Source organism: Eptatretus burgeri, chromosome 7 (assembly GCF_056783735.1).
Source record: "Eptatretus burgeri isolate ZD-2024b chromosome 7, Ebu_testis_v1, whole genome shotgun sequence".
In the NCBI taxonomy this organism is placed as follows: Eukaryota; Metazoa; Chordata; class Myxini; order Myxiniformes; family Myxinidae; genus Eptatretus; species Eptatretus burgeri.
This window is the reverse complement of record NC_140967.1, coordinates 35380481-35400112: the sequence shown is the minus strand read 5'-3', so window position 1 is coordinate 35400112 and position 19632 is coordinate 35380481. Positions and strand designations below refer to the sequence as shown.

The 19632-nt window shown below is 43.3% G+C and overlaps 1 protein-coding gene across 1 annotated transcript in view; it reads right to left on the bottom strand.

Moving 5' to 3' along the window:
* Nucleotides 1–4461: 4461 nt before the first annotated feature.
* Nucleotides 4462–19632, bottom strand: part of LOC147023034 (heparan-sulfate 6-O-sulfotransferase 1-like) — a 62171-nt gene continuing 47000 nt past the window's right edge. Inside the window, exons 2-3 of the mRNA XM_085888036.1 lie at nt 8378–8600; nt 4462–8023 (exon numbers count right to left, since the gene is read on the bottom strand). Of these exons, the coding sequence (XP_085744162.1) occupies nt 7649–8023; nt 8378–8600 (598 nt within the window). The 3' untranslated portion in view covers nt 4462–7648. The remainder of the gene's footprint in view (nt 8024–8377; nt 8601–19632) is intronic.

Below are 19632 nucleotides of genomic sequence, written 5' to 3'. Positions count from 1 at the left end.
TAAAAGTTAAACCCTCCACCACCCATCATCATCATCATCATCATAAGGTATAGGATGAAACTTTGCCACCCCGACACCCATAACCAAACACACACACACACACACACACACACACACACACACACACACACACACACACACACACACACACACACACACACACACACACACACACACACACACACGGAGAATCCCTTTACAGATCCAAATCTACCAATATGTACCAAGTCTATGTGTGCTGTGTATCCACTTCAACCTTGTAGCAACTGCCGACTGTACATCCCGATCGAGACACTAACTGCACTGCTATTGACTGTCGGGCAACCGGCAAGTGGCTTAAGCACTCAAGTAAGCACTCCAATTAAATGGTTGATAAGGAATGGTTGGCTTCAAGTTATTTACTCCACGTGATCTGATCCTCCAAACTCAAATTATTTTTCGATTTGAAGATATACTTGAATTAGTCCGTTTAAGTAGATAATGGAAAATCGCATCATATGATGCCTTAAATCACTCCAAGCTAACAATTAGAAAACTACAGCACTTACAAAAGCGATGTACACAGCGAATTGCAGGTATGCAGATGAGGCATTCGATGATATGAGTGAGGAAAGTGAAAGAAAGCATTTTAAGCACGTTATCTCCACCAATAAAAGGTGTGTGTGTGTGTGTGTGTGTGTGTGTGTGTGTGTGTGTGTGTGTGTGTGTGTGTGTGTGTGTGTGTGTGTGTGTGTGTGTCCTCCATTACTCCAAAACCATAAAACCTAGCAGTCTGAAACTTTTCATGCATACTAAGAAAACTTCAAGAAAGTGCAAGAGTGAAAATTGAATGTTTGGGTTAATTAAAACACCTTTTAAAGATGATTTACGGCCTTTTTTTAATCATATTCTTTTCAGGCGAACCTCGGCCACCTCAGTCGCCATGTTTTTTGGCCTGCTCAACCATGCCTTGACTTGGAACAGGCTGCAATGAATTCCTCACGATAAAGTTGTTTTCACTTTCCTCGCTCATATTATCGAATGCCTGTTCATCAAAGCCACAAATCGCTAGGAACATTGAAATGCTTATAAACACCAGGAGACGTCAGCGTCCGTTGCTTTATTTCATTTCCCGCACACGCGATCACCATGAGTATCTCTTAAATTAAGGAGAACGCCAAAATTTCAGCTCCAGAATCGAACAACAGTTACAAGCAGTTCCGACTTACAAGCAGTTCCGACTGCTGGAAAAGTGTTCATTTGTCCAATCTGGACATATTTGACATTTTGGGTGACTCCAGGAGTTGTTTGTTTTGTTTTTTTCTAATCACGTGACAAACGAGCCATTTCTAATCAACCACTTCGTTTGAGTGCTTGCTTGAGGGCTTAAGCCACTTGGCGAGCACTCTCCAAGCTGCTTGGTTGTTCATTTCAGTAAAGGTACCAGTGCTCTCAATGGAACATCGATGAGACAGATGTACGTTTCCGCCTGTGTTGGGCCATGGGGTGCCATGCGGTTGGTGCCACAGGAGGTGTCTAATCCGCTGAAAATGTGCAATTTTATTTTCACAGGACATAGTTTTGTTTTACCTTTTTGTGTGATCTCCTTTTAATATAATCCACCCCTCACTTTAACATCGATACATATATATAAAATAGAGGGAGAGCACTCGGTAGAGTGCAAAACCTCCGCCGCCAATACTGCTTGGTCACTCAAGTGAACCTTATATCTTATTCATTAAATATGACGTCAACAGTGCTGACAGAGTTATAGTTCTTTTCTCCAATATTTTTGGGGGGGGTTGGAAATCACTTAAAACATGTAGAAATGCAAAAAAAAAAAAATTGAAATATTTTTTCAAAATGGCCGCCATAGCGGCCATATTGGATTTTGAACAGAGTCCAAAATCTAATAGCATGGTCCTTGGACCATACCTAATTGCACCACCAAGTTTCGTCGAAATCCGTCAAGGAGTTTTTCCGCAATACTATTCACAAACAAACAAACAAACAAACAGAAAGGGGTGAAAACAGTAACCTCCGATCTTCGATGGCGGAGGTTAACAATAAGGTCCATCCAACCAGGTGTTTGCCATGATCTCGCACAGAAAGCAGAGAGCATCGATCGACATTTTGTGTTCTGTGCCTTGATATATTTTTCAATTGAATTTTTCTAATTCCCCATTTGAATTCCTCTTCCAAAGAACTCTGTTTAAAGGTAAACCTTTGTGTTTGTCGTTTTTATGTATTTAATGTATGTACATTTGCACGAGTATGTATATTAATCTGTATTACCATAACGGAAATTGGTGTGTGTGTGTGTGTGTGTGTGTGTGTGTGTGTGTGTGTGTGTGTGTGTGTGTGTGTGTGTGTGTGTTGTTGATTGGTGTCTACATATGCAAGTTTCAGAATGTGGAATGGGATCCTCCCAGGGTTGGCTCAAAGTATCCACCTTCATTTCAGTAAGTGGTCACAATTCATGGACCAAGCTGTGAAGTTTTCTGTTCTCAAAGTTTTGCGCCGAGGGCTCTCTTCAGGATTGTCACTGCGCCCGAGATAGCTTCTAACTGGACTTTGTTTGTAGTGATATTTCCAGGGATGGTTTTTAATATCTCTGTGAGGTTCTTCATCATCACTGGTAGAACTTTGGCATTCTTCAGCTTCCAGGATCTTTTCACTTCATTCTTGAGGTCTTAGTAGTTGGTAATTTTCTTGATTTCTGTATTGTTTAGTCCAAAATTACTGGTATTAACACCTCAATTAGCAATGACTTCTCCTTTTTTTGTACCCAAGTATGATAGCTGGTCGCAACGCTTTCTTTTCGATGTTCACACCCGATGAGATCATAAGGGCGTATGTGAGCGCTATTTCCATGCTTTCAGTGATTGCTTTTGGTTCATTGTCCCACAAATTTTCTGGAACTGGAATATCAAAGTTTTTGCAGCGGATTAGTTCACGGATAACTATGCCAGCGCATTACTTCACAAACTCTGTTGTCGTTCTGTATACAGCTGTTGTGACATTTTTTTTTATTTTCATGTTCGGTCATTAAGCATCCTGTCATTCTCTTTGCTAACCCCACCTCCACCTGTCTTTTTTATTAGTATTATTTCCTCCTCCCCCCACCCTTCTCCACCACTCTCCGTCCCCTTCTAGCGAAATGCAGCACTCTCCTCCCACATCACTGTCGCTCTCTCACTGTCTCTGCCTTTCTGTGTGTGTCTTTCTGGCTCTCATGCACCCCTCCCTCCCACAGTGAATAGCAACGTTTGGTGAGTGTTGCTCTTCCCACCTCCCCCGCCCCCCTTTCTCGCTCTCCCCTCCCCCTTCTTAATCCTCTCTGCCTCCCCTCCCCCCTCTCTCTCTCTTCCCACCCCCCCTCCTTTATTGTCCCCATCAGCGAAGTGACGGGTTGTAAATAAACCGTTGCGGCCTGTTCTGATTCGAGGCATTGTTGAGCAGGCTGAACAATGGCAAATTAAGACCCCAGCAAAATAATCAAGGATGCACCTTCAGGCCTCATGGTGATTGAGGTGTGTGACGATGCACCTGGTGAAGGATATAATTAAATAAGGCCGTTAATTATCTTCAAAAGAGGTGTTTTAATTAACCCAAACACCTAATTTTCACTCTTGCACTCCCTTGGAGTTCCCTTCAGATGCTTGCAAAATTTCAGGTTGGTAGGTTTCATGGTTTTGGAGTTACGGAGAAGACACTGACTGACAGACATTCTGACATTTATGAGTAGAGATGGCTTTGCTGTTGTGTCGGATCACTTTCATTTTCTCGATTTAAAACTTTAAAACGATTTCTCTATATTGATTTTACCACCTGATTAATTGTCCATTTCTGTATTATCGATTTCATGACACGATTACCCAATTAAAAAAATTAATTTAATATTGATCGTTTGCACAACTCGTCCTCGTGCTTCCTTGTCTGTTTCATTCCCACAAAAGGTTAATCGACTTGCTTCAATGCATTCAACAAAATTAATAGTTTCTCAGTTATTCTTGTAAGAGAGTTGCAATGAGGCTGATGCTTACGATGGGACTCTTGACACTCCCCCATTGTTATGACTTTCCTCTGTAGTCCTTTCCTTGCCTTCCCTTAAAGGAGCTACAAACAAAGAGAAGTCGAGGCGTTAGTATGCAATGAGATAAAAATGAACAAGAGCACATATTCCCAATGAGCATCATCTATCGGTGCATGCCACTTTGCTCCTAAGTCTGTGCAATAAACAATAGATTTTTTTTTGATTTTCAGAGATTCATAATACAAAAGCATTCTTTCCAAAGCAACAATCACAACCAGTCTGCAGCTCACCTACCTGCATGCAAACTGCCAAATATTCACAGGTTATTTTGGAGGGGCAGGGGTTGGAGAGTGGTGAATGTGCTGAGCCTCCCTTCAATTCACCCACAAAGTCGAATACAGCCTCAAGAATGATGTGAAATGATAAAAAAAATAACAGTTGCAGCATTTGAAAACTCGTGGAATTTATTTCTGCCTTAATCACATAATGTGATTCAGCTTTCCATTGAACTCTCAGACAATATGTACAACCGATCTTTACAATATATTTTATAAACATTTAGCAGCTCAGTCGAAAAAGTACTGTACCGAACACAACGCAGCATTTCATAGATTTTTGTGAAAATCCCTATTCATGTACGAACCGTTTAAAAATGCAACACAAAGTTCTGCTCCATTTGTCATTGGCATCAAGAACAAGAGTTGAGAAAAAGCGGTGGAAAGAAAGTTTTACCTGCGAGTTAGTACAACATTAAATAATTAGAGTTCATGGAATACCTTACCCCGTACAGCCTGAAGAAAAAGGACATGTGAAAGGTCTTTTCAACTCTTGATTTGCATTTCCGAGTACAATCTATTTTAACTTTGTTCATCAACTTTGAACAACAGGCGCAATGGTAACCATTCGAAACCGATGGGTCAGAAGGAACAGTCCAGAGCTGATGATGCTCTGCTGAAACGAGTTTTCTGTCACCAGAGGTTTATACAATCACAAACCTTCTGACAACTCTTCATGGAGAAACTGACCATTTTGGAACAATTTTTGAGAAGAAGACGTGATAAACAAGCAGATTTATTTTTTTTGGACGAAGTTAGCTCAGGCCCTGCATCATTGGGTGCTGCCATTTTGTCTGAATCTCGATGTTCCCGTGCCTTGAGAGCGCAAGTGGCAAATTTGTATGGTTGAGATGGGATACATTTGGCCAAATTACGGCTAAACTCAAGGTTTTTGGAAGTGCAAACAAGGCGATTTATATTCTAGTGTTCAAAATATATAATTCAATTGAAATTTTAAAAAAGTTTCAAAGGCTGTAGAAAAAAAAACAACCCGTTGAATCCGTAGTTTACCACCATTGATGCATTTGGGAAACACACTCCTTTGCACCACCTTGTTTAACAGTCAAATTGGTTCTTCGTGCCTTTTTTTTTTGGTGTCGTTTATGTCGTCCCGCAAAACAGTAAGTTTCCCGTTTGGAATGTTTTTTTTAATTCTTTTTAACTGTCGAACAGACAGACAGACAGACTGAAGAAATTGCTTTACCCCCACTGTGTGCATGCGCGTGCAGGATGAGATGCTGTACAATATTTCCAAATTCCGAGCCAACATACTGCTAAACTGCAGGTTTTTGGAAGTGCAAACAAGGCGATTTGTTCTCTTGTGTTCAAAATATGAAACTCAATTGAAAAACTGAAGTAGTTCCTCGATCATAGACTGACAAAACACACAGACAGTGAATCAATTGCTTTCCCCCACCTTGCGCTACACACGTGGGGGTAATGAGACAGACGATGAAATAAACTGCAGACAGACAGGCCCAGTGAGTAGAAAAAGAGGGTAAAAACAAGTACAACAAAAAAACTGCTGAGAAGAGCATTCCACTAAAATGAATCCAGAAACAGTAAGAGAAGTGCCCTGTATCTTGTTATTGAACAATGGTTATGGTACTTATACCCTACTAATCTTCATAACAGCACTTGTACTGTGGAAGGTTTCAGTAATCCTGCATTTATACCATCATAAATCCTACACAATCTTTAATCGAAGCAATCTGTCACCTTTGACCTGTTTATGAATACAGAGCTTATAAAAGTAGATTCCAAATGTGTACCAAACTCGAGTTGAACTCCATCTCCCAATGATAAGTATTAAAATAATTTAAAAAAAAAAGATTGCATTATTACATGTAGAAGCAAGCCTTGAGTCCTTGGATTTAGAATTGTCTTTTTCTTCACATTCGCTCAAATTACTTAAGTCTTGGACTGTTGTCTCACACACGGGAAGCAGAACCATGTAATTGTCCAAAAACTCAGCAATTCTGAGCAACCAAAGGCCTTTCATTGCGACGTCCGTTAAATGGGATTGCCATGTCCTATACTTGTCTTAATTTTACATCTCACAATGTCCCACTGCACCGATCCTTATCCGAAATGATTTGACCTGCACAGAATTCCATGACGGTGGTCGTACCGTAACATTACGAAGGTCGTTTGGACACCCCTGTGGTATTTCTATGGGCCAACAGACCTGGTGGTGCCAATGTCCACTCCAGGCCAGATTTTTGAGCAGCCATGAGAATAAAACCCACATCAATACAGACAAGGCAACATAGCTTCACCAACTCCATCTCCAAGCTACTTACAGAATTCTATCAAGACCAAATAATTCAAAAAGCAAAACTATAGCCGTTTTGAACAAATGCGTTGTGCAACTGCCCAGGGATATTCTGACACAGCAGTATTTTGGAGGAGGGTAGGGGTTGGGGGGGGGGAGACTTTGCTTTCACAGAAACCAAATAAAATATCAACTCTGACTAAAAGGTAGGAAACTGCTGACTCAACGTGCAGCTAACATACTATAATCTAGGCTTTGCATGTGGACATGAGGGGGTGAGAAAGTTCATGCTGACAAGCCAGAATGGAGCAAATAAAAGTCTGTTGGAGTTTTCCAATGATAATTAATCAAAGCCACATGAGGAAGTGTGCTACTGCCGTTTTGTTTAGTGGCATTGGCCATCCATGGTTGTTGCTGAAAGCAGGTCATCTTTCAGCAAAACATTTCATAAAGGCCATAGGTTTAAACAAGATGAGTTTGCACCAACAGCTGTGACCTGCAGATCAGCTCAACTTCAGAGGTTTCCAGTCCTTCGAGAGGAGGTGAAGAAAGACAAGATGAGTGCAGGTGAAGACCTTAAGATGGATGGGTTGAAAGACGAAATGTAATAAATATCAGCTCTATTCTCTCTTGTCTCTTTCTGTACACTTACCCTCTCAACTTTATCTTGAAACAAAAAAACAATGCATTCATTACAGCCAACCTGTGCACAAGACTTAGACATGCGTTGTCATGAGCAAAGTCTAATGTATAATGATCCAAGACACGTGTGTGTAACTTGTGGTGTTTTATGGTATGGCTGGAGTATTTAAAATCTGAAAGACAACTCTCTCTCTCTCACCCCCACTTTTTCTAGGTGATGGACAAACATGTGCAGTTAAGAATGAAGAGAGAATAAATAAAACAATGAAATGTGTAAAACCAAGAAAGAAGCAGAAAAGCAAGGACAGATTGAAGGAGAGAGAGCGAAAGGTGAATTGGGAGAAAGTGACACTGATACATTCAGGTCGGCCATCATGTCAGTTACGAATATCCTTGGGCGAGAAGAACTTGCTGGCGTGCCATGGTGGCATACCGCTGTAGGAAAAGATTGTGTGCATAATTGTACAGCTCCATGTCGAGGCGATTTAGATGGTGGATCCTTGCCATTGCAGCAGTGCCAAGGTCGATACCGGCAGCATGTGTCACATTGTGCTGCTCAAACGGTGCTGAGAAGCGCAGGCCGAAGGTCCATTCGAAGAGCTGCTGGGTGTGTCGCTGCTCCTCGGTGAGTCCAAAGAAAGCCATCTGGCGAAGGTTGAGCTTGGCGCTTTCAAGGAGGATCCGGCTGCGTTGGGGATCATGCATGCTGGAAGTGTTGTAGCAGCCAACGAGCTTGAGATCAGCAAGCATGCGCACCTACAAAAGTGGACACAATACAACATACTCTATGGATGAGTAACAAAATAGGTGAGTGAAACAAGGAGTTTGTGGGGCCTTTTGACTTCTTATCTCAAAGCAAAACAAACTTTTCACAAAAAAAAAACATCAAAGTCTCTCGAATCCAAGCTCATAACTTTAAACTTTCTGACAAACATGATCGTTTTCATAATTCATTTCATTGTGCAAGGAAAAGGTTTTTTAAAAGCCCATAGAAACAAATAAAGAGTACATCACAAAAGAGCTGCTGGTACACTTACAAAAGGAAGCAGCATAAGAGGAAAAAAGAATAACTGACAAAACAAAACATTCACAGCAGCCCTGCGCTCGAACCTGCCGGTTGTTGGCGAGATTTGAGGTGCATCCCATGAAGTCCTCCAGTGAAACGCCAGTCCAATCACGGCTTGAGTAGCATGGTGGAAGCTCAGCGGGCGTAGGAGCCCGTCTGGCGCAACGGTGCAATGCCGCTCTCCATGTCGCACCGCGTTGCACATGCCTCCATTCACTGATGTATCGTGACACAGGCTCGCGCAGAATTGTCACGTAGTGGTAACGCCTACGCTTGGGCAACAGGGAGCAGATTTTACGGAGAATGATGTCCTCAAATTGCCGTTACGTTTTCATCGCCCCATTATCACTCTGGCTAACAGTGAGGGCATCACAATTAACCTCAACGTACAATCCAAAAAGGTCAAGTCACATCGCCTGAAGTCTGTCACAAATGATAGTAGTGAAGCCCAATTAACAAACTAGCGCATCATTATTGAAGAGTGACCTTGCATCAGTGCATTCACTTTGAAATAAAAGCGCATTCCAGATTGAGAAAATAATTTACTATGCAGAGGGTTTATTTTCTATCTTCAAATCTGTGTAGACCCAAAACACCACTTGATGGGCATCAAAAGGATAATACGCTTCAGAAATTGCAATTATACAGCATCATTCTTTAGGGGTAATAAAATGTCATGTGAGTGAATGCATTGCTTAAATAAGTCTTCTTTATCAGTGCTGTCTAACGATAGGTCTCATACTTGAGTTTACAGCATTGGGGGAGAGTGTGTTGGGGGGAGGGGGATAAAGAGTAGAGACTAAAAATAAAACATACAGATGCAGAAACCTTCAGAATCTTCTCATAAAATCGGCATTTTGAATGAAAATATTGTTACTATATCGATAGCTCTTTCTCATTCACTCATTCACCCAATGATAAATTTTAAAAAATGATTCAGTGAGTGTGTGTCAGTGTGTCTTTCACATCGGTGGGCTACAAAGTTGTCTTTGAGTTATACTTCAATATGCCAAAATACACATTTTCAGAAAATTTAAAAATATTTAATAAAACCACAAAAATTTCCATAAATATCTGGAAAAGTAAACATCCATACACAAATGTCAGCCGGTGGAGGCTCACTCCCTCAACCGGGAGAGGGGCAGAGTGTGTACTGTGCATAAATAAACAGATGAAACTAATCACTCATTCTCATTTAATTGATAAATTTATCTGTTTACAGAATACAAGCATAAATCACCAATATATATATATATATATATATATATATATATATATATATATATATATATATATATATATATATATATACATATATATATTCTTCTTCTGCTTCTTTCGGCTGCTCCCGTTAGGGGTCGCCACAGCGGATCATCCGTATGATCCGCATCATGATTTGGCACATGTTTTACGCCGGATGCCCTTCCTGACGCAACCCTGGTCGCCTCTTACGACACAGGGATATGGTACACCTATTTTAACCGGGGTATACACCGGCCCAGTACACTGGTACTCATTTCGCCGACCTCGGAAGGATGACAGGCTGAGTCAACCCCCTGGTGTATTAATTCAGTGGCCGAACGGGGCTTGAACTCAGGACCTTTTGGATCCCAAGCCGCTGCCCTAACCACTGCGCCAACACCAGGCATATATATATATATATATACATATACATATACATATATATATACATATATACATATACATACACACACACACACACACACACACACACACACACACACACACACACACACACACACACACACACACACACACACACACACACACACACACACACACACACACACACACACACACACACACACACACACACACACACACACACACACACACACACACACACAGACACACACACACACACACACACACACACACACACACACACACACACACACACACACACACACACACACACAGTTTATGTGTTGAAAAACAAAATGTTATCATTAATTTATAGCACTAGCCAAGAACATGTCCTTACCCAGATATGTTAATTCCCCCCATTTTATGATGTCTATGGCGTATATTAATACGACTTTCAATATCTGCTTCTACTAGGTGGCGCTATATGATACACACTAACATAAAGAGAATTGGGATCCTCCCCCAATCCTCAACCCATGACTTGTAATGCCCCACCAGGAGCAGCACAATATACCATTCACATTTACATGGAGAACTTGCACACCCCCTGACCCCCCTACCGCAGCCCCCTAATCCTGAATCCCAGGGGTTACAAATTTTTTTAGTGAGTGAACGAAATACTTACAGTGGACACCCTGAGTATAACCAACAGTTTTCAACACATTCCAGAATGGATTAGAAGTACATAGAAGACAAATAAATGGACACTTCTCAAATTATATTTCACGCGCGGACAGCCCCGCTCTCCGGGTGGGAGTACACGCGTTGGTCCACCGAACATGGATGGCTGCTTTGTGTCCAGGGAGTCAAATAGACATAGAATTGTCAAGGATAGCACCACATTCAATATAGTAATCACCAGGATGAGTCATGAGGTGAGGAAAGTGTGTGATAAGGATGCCACACCGTAATAACCTCAATGCTATGACCAATCGACGAGTGAAGAGGAGAAAAAACAGGCACACTCGATTGATGTGACCAATTGAGGAGTGAATATTGCTGACATAGCTACAGCCACACAAGCGCTATTTATTATAGTAGATACCAGTGGGGCATGCTAGCATACTTCAAGCAACTACTTTGGCACACCCTATGTGCAGATATAATAACTGTAAGCTTTATATAATTGATGATGTGGTTTGTGGTTGCATTCCATAAGCAGCTGAATAACTCAAGTAAATAAAGAATTAGTGATTAGAATGAGCTCTTCATTTTTTTGAAGCTTACAGCTATCGTAATTTCCAATGTAAATATGTCAAAGGTTATAAAATAAGAGACGGGACAGGCACATGTTCGTATTGCCTTGCAACCGGTTTGAGTGTAAGCACCAATATCTTGGGTCATGTGACCCACCCTGAGCAAAGTGAGTCTGCACCAGCTGACATATACGGGGATAGGATATTTTAGTTTAAGGACATTTTCTGATTTTGAGATATTGGCTTTGAGTTGCACAAGTATACCAAATATCAGCTTTCTTGGCCACCCAGAAAGCAATTTTTTGTACACCTTGTCGAGGCTCGTGTGAGAGCTAACACACAACGCACATTATGGGGGACATGAGCCAAGAGGGGAGGGAATGGGAAGGACAAAACAGTGGGGATCAGAGACATTAGGAGATCTGTGGAAGGGAGAGGGATGGGACAGGGAACATGGGGAATAGAAGATGGACATTACAGGGACTTTCAGGAAGGAAAGCAGGGAATTTGAAGGAGGTGGGCTTGGGTGGATTATCGGGGGTAGAAAAGATCAAGGATTTGGATGGGGGATGATAAGAGGTGGTGGTGAACAGCTGTTTTGAAGGCCTGGAGGGAAGAATAGGAATGAATAGAGTGAGGGAGTTTATTCCAAAGGCGGGAAAAAAAGAGGAATGAAAGAATGAAGGTGAGCAGTGATTCGTGATTCTGGTAGTTTTACCAGAAGGGGGTTGTTGGTGGACCTTGAGCACCCTGTGGAAATGTGGTGGGGACAAATCGCAGAGAGAGCTGGGGGGGGGGCGAGGCTGGAGAGGAAACGATAGAAGACAGAAAGACCACCGACCAACCTGCGGTGAATGAGTGGGAGGCCCAAAGACAGCCTCATTGCGGGAGATGCCAATGATCCGAAATGCCTTGTTTTCTACAACGTGAAGCCGAGAAAGGTGGGAGGCAGGAGCACCAGCCCAGAGGGGAGAGCAGCACTCCATCAGGCTGCGGCCAAAAGCCTTGTAAGTGGTCAGGAGCTGAGGTGGGCTGAGGAAGGACTTTGCACGATGGAGGATTCCCAGTCGGCGACTGGCTTTGAAGGCGAGGTTTGAAATGTGGCTTTCCCAGGAAAGGTCATGGCAGATAGTGAGACCCAGAAGCTTGAAAGAAAGGACTTCTTGCAGAGGATTGTTGAGAAAGTGTATGGGGGTTTTTCTAAACGGTCCTTTCGAAGAGACATAGTGAGAGTGTGAGATTTGTCCGGATTGAAAGACATGTTCCACGTGTTGGACCAGTTTGGGATTTTATCCAGATCTGCAGTGAGCGAAGAAGCTGCTGCTTGCCGGTCTGAAGGATGACCGATGGTACGGCAGAGGGTGGAGTCATCAGCAAACAGATATAGAGGATTTTCCAGAGAGTGGGAGAGATCATTGATGAAAACCAGAAAAAGAACAGGGCCCAGAACGCTACCTTGAGGAACTCCAGCCTGGACAGGAAGAGGGGATGAAAGAACTCCATTTAGGGCCACACATTGACTGTGACAGGAGAGGAAGTCTGCGAGCCATGAGTGGAGATGGCCTTGGATACCATAGGAAGACAGTTTGGTGAGCAGGGCAGGGTGCCAGGCCGTGTCAAAAGCACGTGATATGTCCAGGGATACAGCTCGGATTTCCTGTCTGGCATTGAGGACTTCCATCCATTGTTGGGAGAGCAGAAGCAGCATATCCAGGCTAGAGTGACCTGGTCTGAAACCAAATTGATGATCAGAAATCAAGTCATTGGAGAAGAGGAAGGATTTGATGTCTGAAGCGATGATGGATTCCATAACCTTGCTGATGATTGGGAGAAGGCTGATTGGTCTGTAGTTGCAGGGATCTGTTTTTGCACCTTTTTGTGCAGGGCAGTGATGTTTGCTGATTTCCAAGCAGATGGCAGATGACCTTGAGCAAATGGGAGGGTGAATTGAACAGTGAGTTAAACATTTATATCAGTGAGTGAGTGGTTAGAAACAGCTTCATATATTAATATGCAACTAACACTAACACACACACACACACACACACACACACACACACACACACACACACACACACACACACACACACACACACACACACACACACACACACACACACACACACACACACACACACACACACACACACACACACAGAAATCGAGGATAGGTAACCATACTCGCATCTGAGCTGTAGAACCTGGGTTCAAATCTTGGCCCAGCTATAAACTCTCATGCTGGTGTTTTACATGCAGGGCATCACGTCAATGTGTGTTCTGTTCCTCAAATGGACATCAAACTGGGTGTCCCGTCTGCTATCAAGCGTCGCCAAGCTCAAGAAATGCTTGGGCCAAAAACAACTGTGTGTGTGTGTGTGTGTCTCCTCATTTCAGTTGCTCATTTATTCAGTAGAAATAAAATGTACAACCTGCCTTGGATGTGCCATCAACAAGGTCATAACCTGCATGCCTCAAAAGCAAGGCATCGGGAAACCCCCGGAATAGCTCTTTGAGCAAGCATGGGTGTCCTGTCATTTGTCAAATGTCGTTAGTAATCAGATTGCCTTTGCCCTTGAGAACAGAGTACACACAAAAATCATTTTGATCAAACCGGATCTGTAAGTTTGAGCAAAAAGAGTGGATGGGGATGGGAAGAATATGATGAAGAAGAGAGGCAAACAGACAAAATGCAAAATATAGCTACTCATGGAAGCATATTCTTCTCTGGAAAAATTAACATGCAGTCTCATTTCCAATGCTGTTTGATAGGCATCAATGAAGAAATAAGCAATTAAAATGCCTTAAGCTCAGATTCCCCCTCAACTTCTTCTTCCACCCATAGTTCACGTCATGCCGTCTCTCCAGTGGGCGACACTGTCACTCTCCTGCTTACGAAGATCTGAAAATGTCACATTCATACTCCCCTCTTCCCATGGGATCCCTACCTTCAACAACTCTCAGGTATGCATCACTACTGCTCAGTATTCTACGCTCACTTCAACAAATCTCCTTCAGCTCACTCACACCTCGAGAGGGAATGACTCCCTCACCGTCAGTTAAATAGCACACCGTGCTCCACAACCTCTCAAAAATGACATTTTAGTCTATTTTTCAAAACTCTCGGTGAAAGTTCGAACACTGGGTGACAGATTACTAGCCGGCAACACTTCGACAAGCAATTAGTGCCTTGGTTTAAAAAAAAAAATAAAAAATCTCATCAAAGGAAATGCAAAACAATGACAGCACAATGGAACAGAAGCAATTTTTCCTATCCTTTACCTACCACTGCTACACCTGCAGTGTTGAAGCCAATCTGAACGCATAAGCATTTCATTTAATCGTTAATAATGTTCAAGCACGAGAAAGGGACTGTATGCGTGTTGCTCAAATATTTAGAGTCCACATAAACCTGTCTAAACACACGTAAATATATTTATAACACGCACATCCTATGCACTCTTTTAAACATAAATTTCGCTTAATGCTATCAACAATATTCCATACACTTCTCACGATTTAGAAAGCAAGATATAAATCTGTGATCTAAGAATTAAATGGGATATAATCAGTCGTGGCAATGTGTCATCGACAAGAAAGGGACATACATTGCGTACACAACGACATCTCAGCCCAAAATGTCCTTCATCCTTCGCTTGAATGGTAGACATGACGGTTGACATGTGACCCACAAAAGGGAATAATATGACCGAAGAACTCACACTCGTGACCCAAAGACTGAAGAACAGATGAACTAATGCAGTAGCCGCATACACTCGAAAGCCTGGCTGCGCCGCAAGGGTGCGATGTGCTGTGATAGGAGCTGCAAATGAGAACAGCCATCTTTGCTGCCACACGCTTGGGAGAATGCCATGACGCCACAGCTAGGCACACAGCTGGACGAAGTATGCTTTCAATCCCATGTGAGAGCTTGCTTGGGGGCAGGTAGCTCCCCAGACCTCTTAATAGGCAAAAAGTGTACTCCCGAGAAACACACTCTAGTGGCCTGGTTTTCACCCCTGGTACCTTGGCCTGGCCATTTATCGACCCTGTGGAGCGTTAATTACATAAGGATTGGAAATTAACTTGGCCTGCTGTGTGTGTGTGTGTGTGTGTGTGTGGTTGGGTGGTGCGTGTGCGTATGTGTGTGTGTGTGTGTGTGTGGTTGGGTGGTGCGTGTGCGTATGTGTGTGTGTGTATGCGTATGTGTGTGTGTGTGTGTGTGTGTGTGTGGTTGGGTGGTGCGTGTGCGTATGTGTGTGTGTGTATGTATGTATGCCTTTTTACATCCCTCCCTCCTCCACACCATAATTGGCCACCTCTACCCATAAACTGTCATCACCTCTATTCTTCTACTGAAATGTTGGTTCCCAGCCTTAAAGTTTGGAACCTCAACTGTTTGGTCTTGCCAAAGAGAAATCAACACCGAAACAGTCGCATATGGTTTTGTGATGAAAGTTATTTTAAGCCCATATTAAATAAGGCCTGCTAAAAGTTCTCAAAACGAGATACTCACAATATTAAGCTGTTTTATATTAAAATAAATACGTGTGTGTGTGTGTGTGTGTGTGTGTGTGTGTGTGTGTGTGTGTGTGTGTGTGTGTGTGTGTTCGTTGCATATTAATATATGAAGCTGTTTCTAACCACTCACTCACTGATATAAATGTTTAATGCTTTCTGGGTGGCCAAAAAAGCTGAAATGTGGTATACTTATGCAACTCATATGTGTGTGTGTGTGTGTGTGTGTGTGTGTGTGTGTGTGTGTGTGTGTGTGTGTGTGTGTGTGTGTGTGTGTGTGTGTGTGTGTGTGTGTGTGTGTGTTCGTTGCATATTAATATATGAAGCTGTTTCTAACCACTCACTCACTGATATAAATGTTTAATGCTTTCTGGGTGGCCAAAAAAGCTGAAATGTGGTATACTTATGCAACTCATATGTGTGTGTGTGTGTGTGTGTGTGTGTGTGTGTGTGTGTGTGTGTGTGTGTGTGTGTGTGTGTGTGTGTGTGTGTGTGTGTGTGTGTGTGTGTGTGTGTGTGTGTGTGTGTGTGTGTGTGTGTGTGTGTGAGACACGCCAGTGGTGCAAAATTTATAATGTCTGCGCGAGTCTGAGAGGTTGGTGGTTTGAACCCTGGTGGAATCATACGAAAGACTTCAAAAATGGTACATGCTGCTTATGTGCCCTATTCTTAGCATTGAAAGGATAGAGCATGGACAAACAACGCTGGAAAGTTAATGGCAAACCACTTAATGCAATCCTTGCCAAGAAACTGTTTCGGCAGCACCAACACTCTGCAAAGAGGATGGTACATCAAAATCAAATGTGCAGATATATACATATTGTTACGTTCTAGGAACCGTGTGCATACAACATACAGGTGTTCCAAGTCAGTTATGCCGTTAAGTATATGTGTGGACAGAACCCCTCCTTGTGTGTAGTGGGAAATCGAAGGGGTGCATTGCGATGTTTTTTTAATTAGGGTAATAAATCTTTATATCCCATCCTCCATTGCGATACACGGTACCCGAGCGCTTGCAGCCTTCTGTTCGCTGGCAACAACGTACCACGGTCCACCTGTTGTCTCTGGAGGCTCGTTTTTCCGAGACAGAATCTTTGCTGTCGCAGTTCCTATTCGGCTTCTACAAACGCTCCAACTCTTTCTTGACGAGTTCACACTCGTGGAGTAGGTGGGCCTCGCCGGTGCCTGGGTGGCCTGACACAAATGAAGGGAGATTTACAAAACCAAATGGATGCGAATACGCAAGCACTGAAGGGGGATATGCAGAACATGGGAATACACTTACGAACACAAATGAAGGCGGGTAATGAAGGAATAAAGGCGGAGCTGACAAAGGTGAAGGTTGAAATGCAAAGCATGAATTGGAAAATGGCGAATGAGATCAGTACTGCACGTGGGGAAATGACCGAGTCGAGAGGAAGTGTGGAGGCTGTTTGGACCGCAATGGAGATGGGCAAGGTCGAGGCGACGAGTGACGCTACGATAGTCACGAGTGAAACCTGTAAACTCGGGCAGGAAGAGACGAAGAGCCAGGAATTGGGCATCATAAACGAGGTGGATGAATTGTACGAAATTAAAGAGGAGCACACACACATTGAACTGGTAGGGGACATTGAGGTTTAGCTTGGGGAATGTATTGGGACCCAATGCGGGGGTCGGATTAACCTCCCACAGGAACCAGGGGAGACGGTATGCTCCCTCGAGGCAGGCCGTGACGAGGTGAGTCCCGTAAGGCCGTACAAGGTGGAGCCGTTGCAGAATGCGAAAGGGTACATGCTGAGCTTGGGGGGGGGGGATAGAAGCCCCGGGTTCTCGTGGGCAAACCCAAGCACCCAGTATGATTGTCCCAGAGTGTGTGTCGGAACTGGCGAGTGGTGCAAATGATATGGAATGTATGAGTGCATGTGAGAAAAATGGGACACGGACCAACCCAGAAGGGAGATGTGGGTGGCGAGCCAAATGAGACGCACCGAACTATTGCGGGAACCGCGCCGGCTTCGCGGGACGTCGCGTGCGAGGTCCTTTCTGTGTTTTGCGACCGGCCCAAGCGTGCACGTTTGCGTGATCGGGAGCCGGTGTTAAAACGCTCAGCGCCTGGTACAAGACCGCGCGGACGGCTAAAATGGAGGCAAATTGGGTCGAGTGAATTCGGAAAGCACATGTCCCCATGTGAGCACGTGTGTGGGACTCGATGTGCTGCTCGCCGCGGGTGCTGTTCGTGGAGCGAGTCCTGATGGCGACACCGCGTGGAAAGCCGCGTGGAGCGGTCCGTGTGCGAGTGACGTCATCGGCAGGGATCGCGCAGCATGAAGGCCAGGTGAGCATCGCACGGTGGCTCACATGGGGGATGGCCCGAAAGCGAGCGTGTGGTGCAATTAACGGGGCGACATTACGCTTGTATGCATCGGTCAAACGGAGGGACGAATATGTTGTAAACCGCCACCCTATGCTCTGCAAAACCACCCTGTTGTTGCAAACAACAGCTGTTGTAAACTGCCCTGGTAAACCTATGCACAGACCCGAACAACATGTGTGCCGTTCGTGCCCTGCTCTCTGTGCGATAATAAATTACCCGGGGCTGCCCGTGGGTCCGCCGCCGTTGAGCATGCAGTCATTTATCAAAAGCGGTGGTGTGCATGGTGCCAGCCCGAATCTGTGTCAGGAATTGCGGGAAAAGATTGGATACTATTATTAGATGTAGATCATTATTAGACTCAGAAATGGGTTGAAAAGAGTTCGCTTTGTGCGTCCTGTAAGTTGTTAGCATATGGTGTGTTGTTCCTTCTATTTCTTCGGCACGGCATTCCTGCAGCGGCGCCGTGGTGTTGGTTATCCTTCCTATATCTTCTGCCCAGTGGGTGGAAATTACCGCTGTGCTGCACATGTTCTGTGCAGCATGGGCGCTTGGTGTTTTGTTCCTTTTTGTCTTCTGTGAGGATGCATTCTTACGTGAAGAGCGCGGCCGCGGTTTTTACAGGTGGGTGTCCGAGTGTAGTGCCTGCTGGCCTTCGCGAGGACCCCTTCTCACAGTGAAGGGCACGGCTGTGGCTTTTACAAGCGGCCGCGACTTGGATTTACCTCAGGAATAGAGAAGAATAGGAATGAGTTCAGAGACATAATCAGACCTAACGATGAGATTCCCACAACACACTGACCCGTTTTGACCCATGAGACAAGAAGGAAGGGACTATCTGTACGTATATTAATGAAATAACTGTCTGGGGACCACTGTATGATGGATGCCATTGCATTGGAGGGATGCAGTTGTCAGAGCCGCAACAATATATATGTATATACATAAATAAAATATACATATATCTATCTATAATTCCAGAAATCTATGTGTGTGTGTGTCTGTGACCGCTGTTTCTCGACAAGCACTGGTCCGATCTAATTGAAACTTGCCAGGTATATTGCTGAGGACCTGAGTATGTGCCTTTTCAAGGTTTGATATTAATCGGACAAGTGGTTCCCAAGTTATGGCCATTTATTTACCAAACCAATGACAGTACACGGTGCTATGACGTCACGATTGACGTCACAATTCTTCAGATGTGTTTTTTTTTTTTTGCACGTACGGGCCTGCACTAGTATATATAAATGTAAAGATATACTGTATGTATGTATGTATGTATGTATGTATGTATGTATGTATGTATGTATGTATGTATGTATGTATGTATGTATGTATGTATGTGTGTGTGTGTGTATGTATGTATGTATGTATGTATGTATGTATGTATGTATGTATGTATGTATATATATATATATATATATATATATATATATATATATATATATATATATATATATATATATATATATATATATATATATATATATATATATATATATATATATATATATATATATATATATGTATATGTATCCTGGTGTTGGTGCAGTGGTAAGGGCAGTGG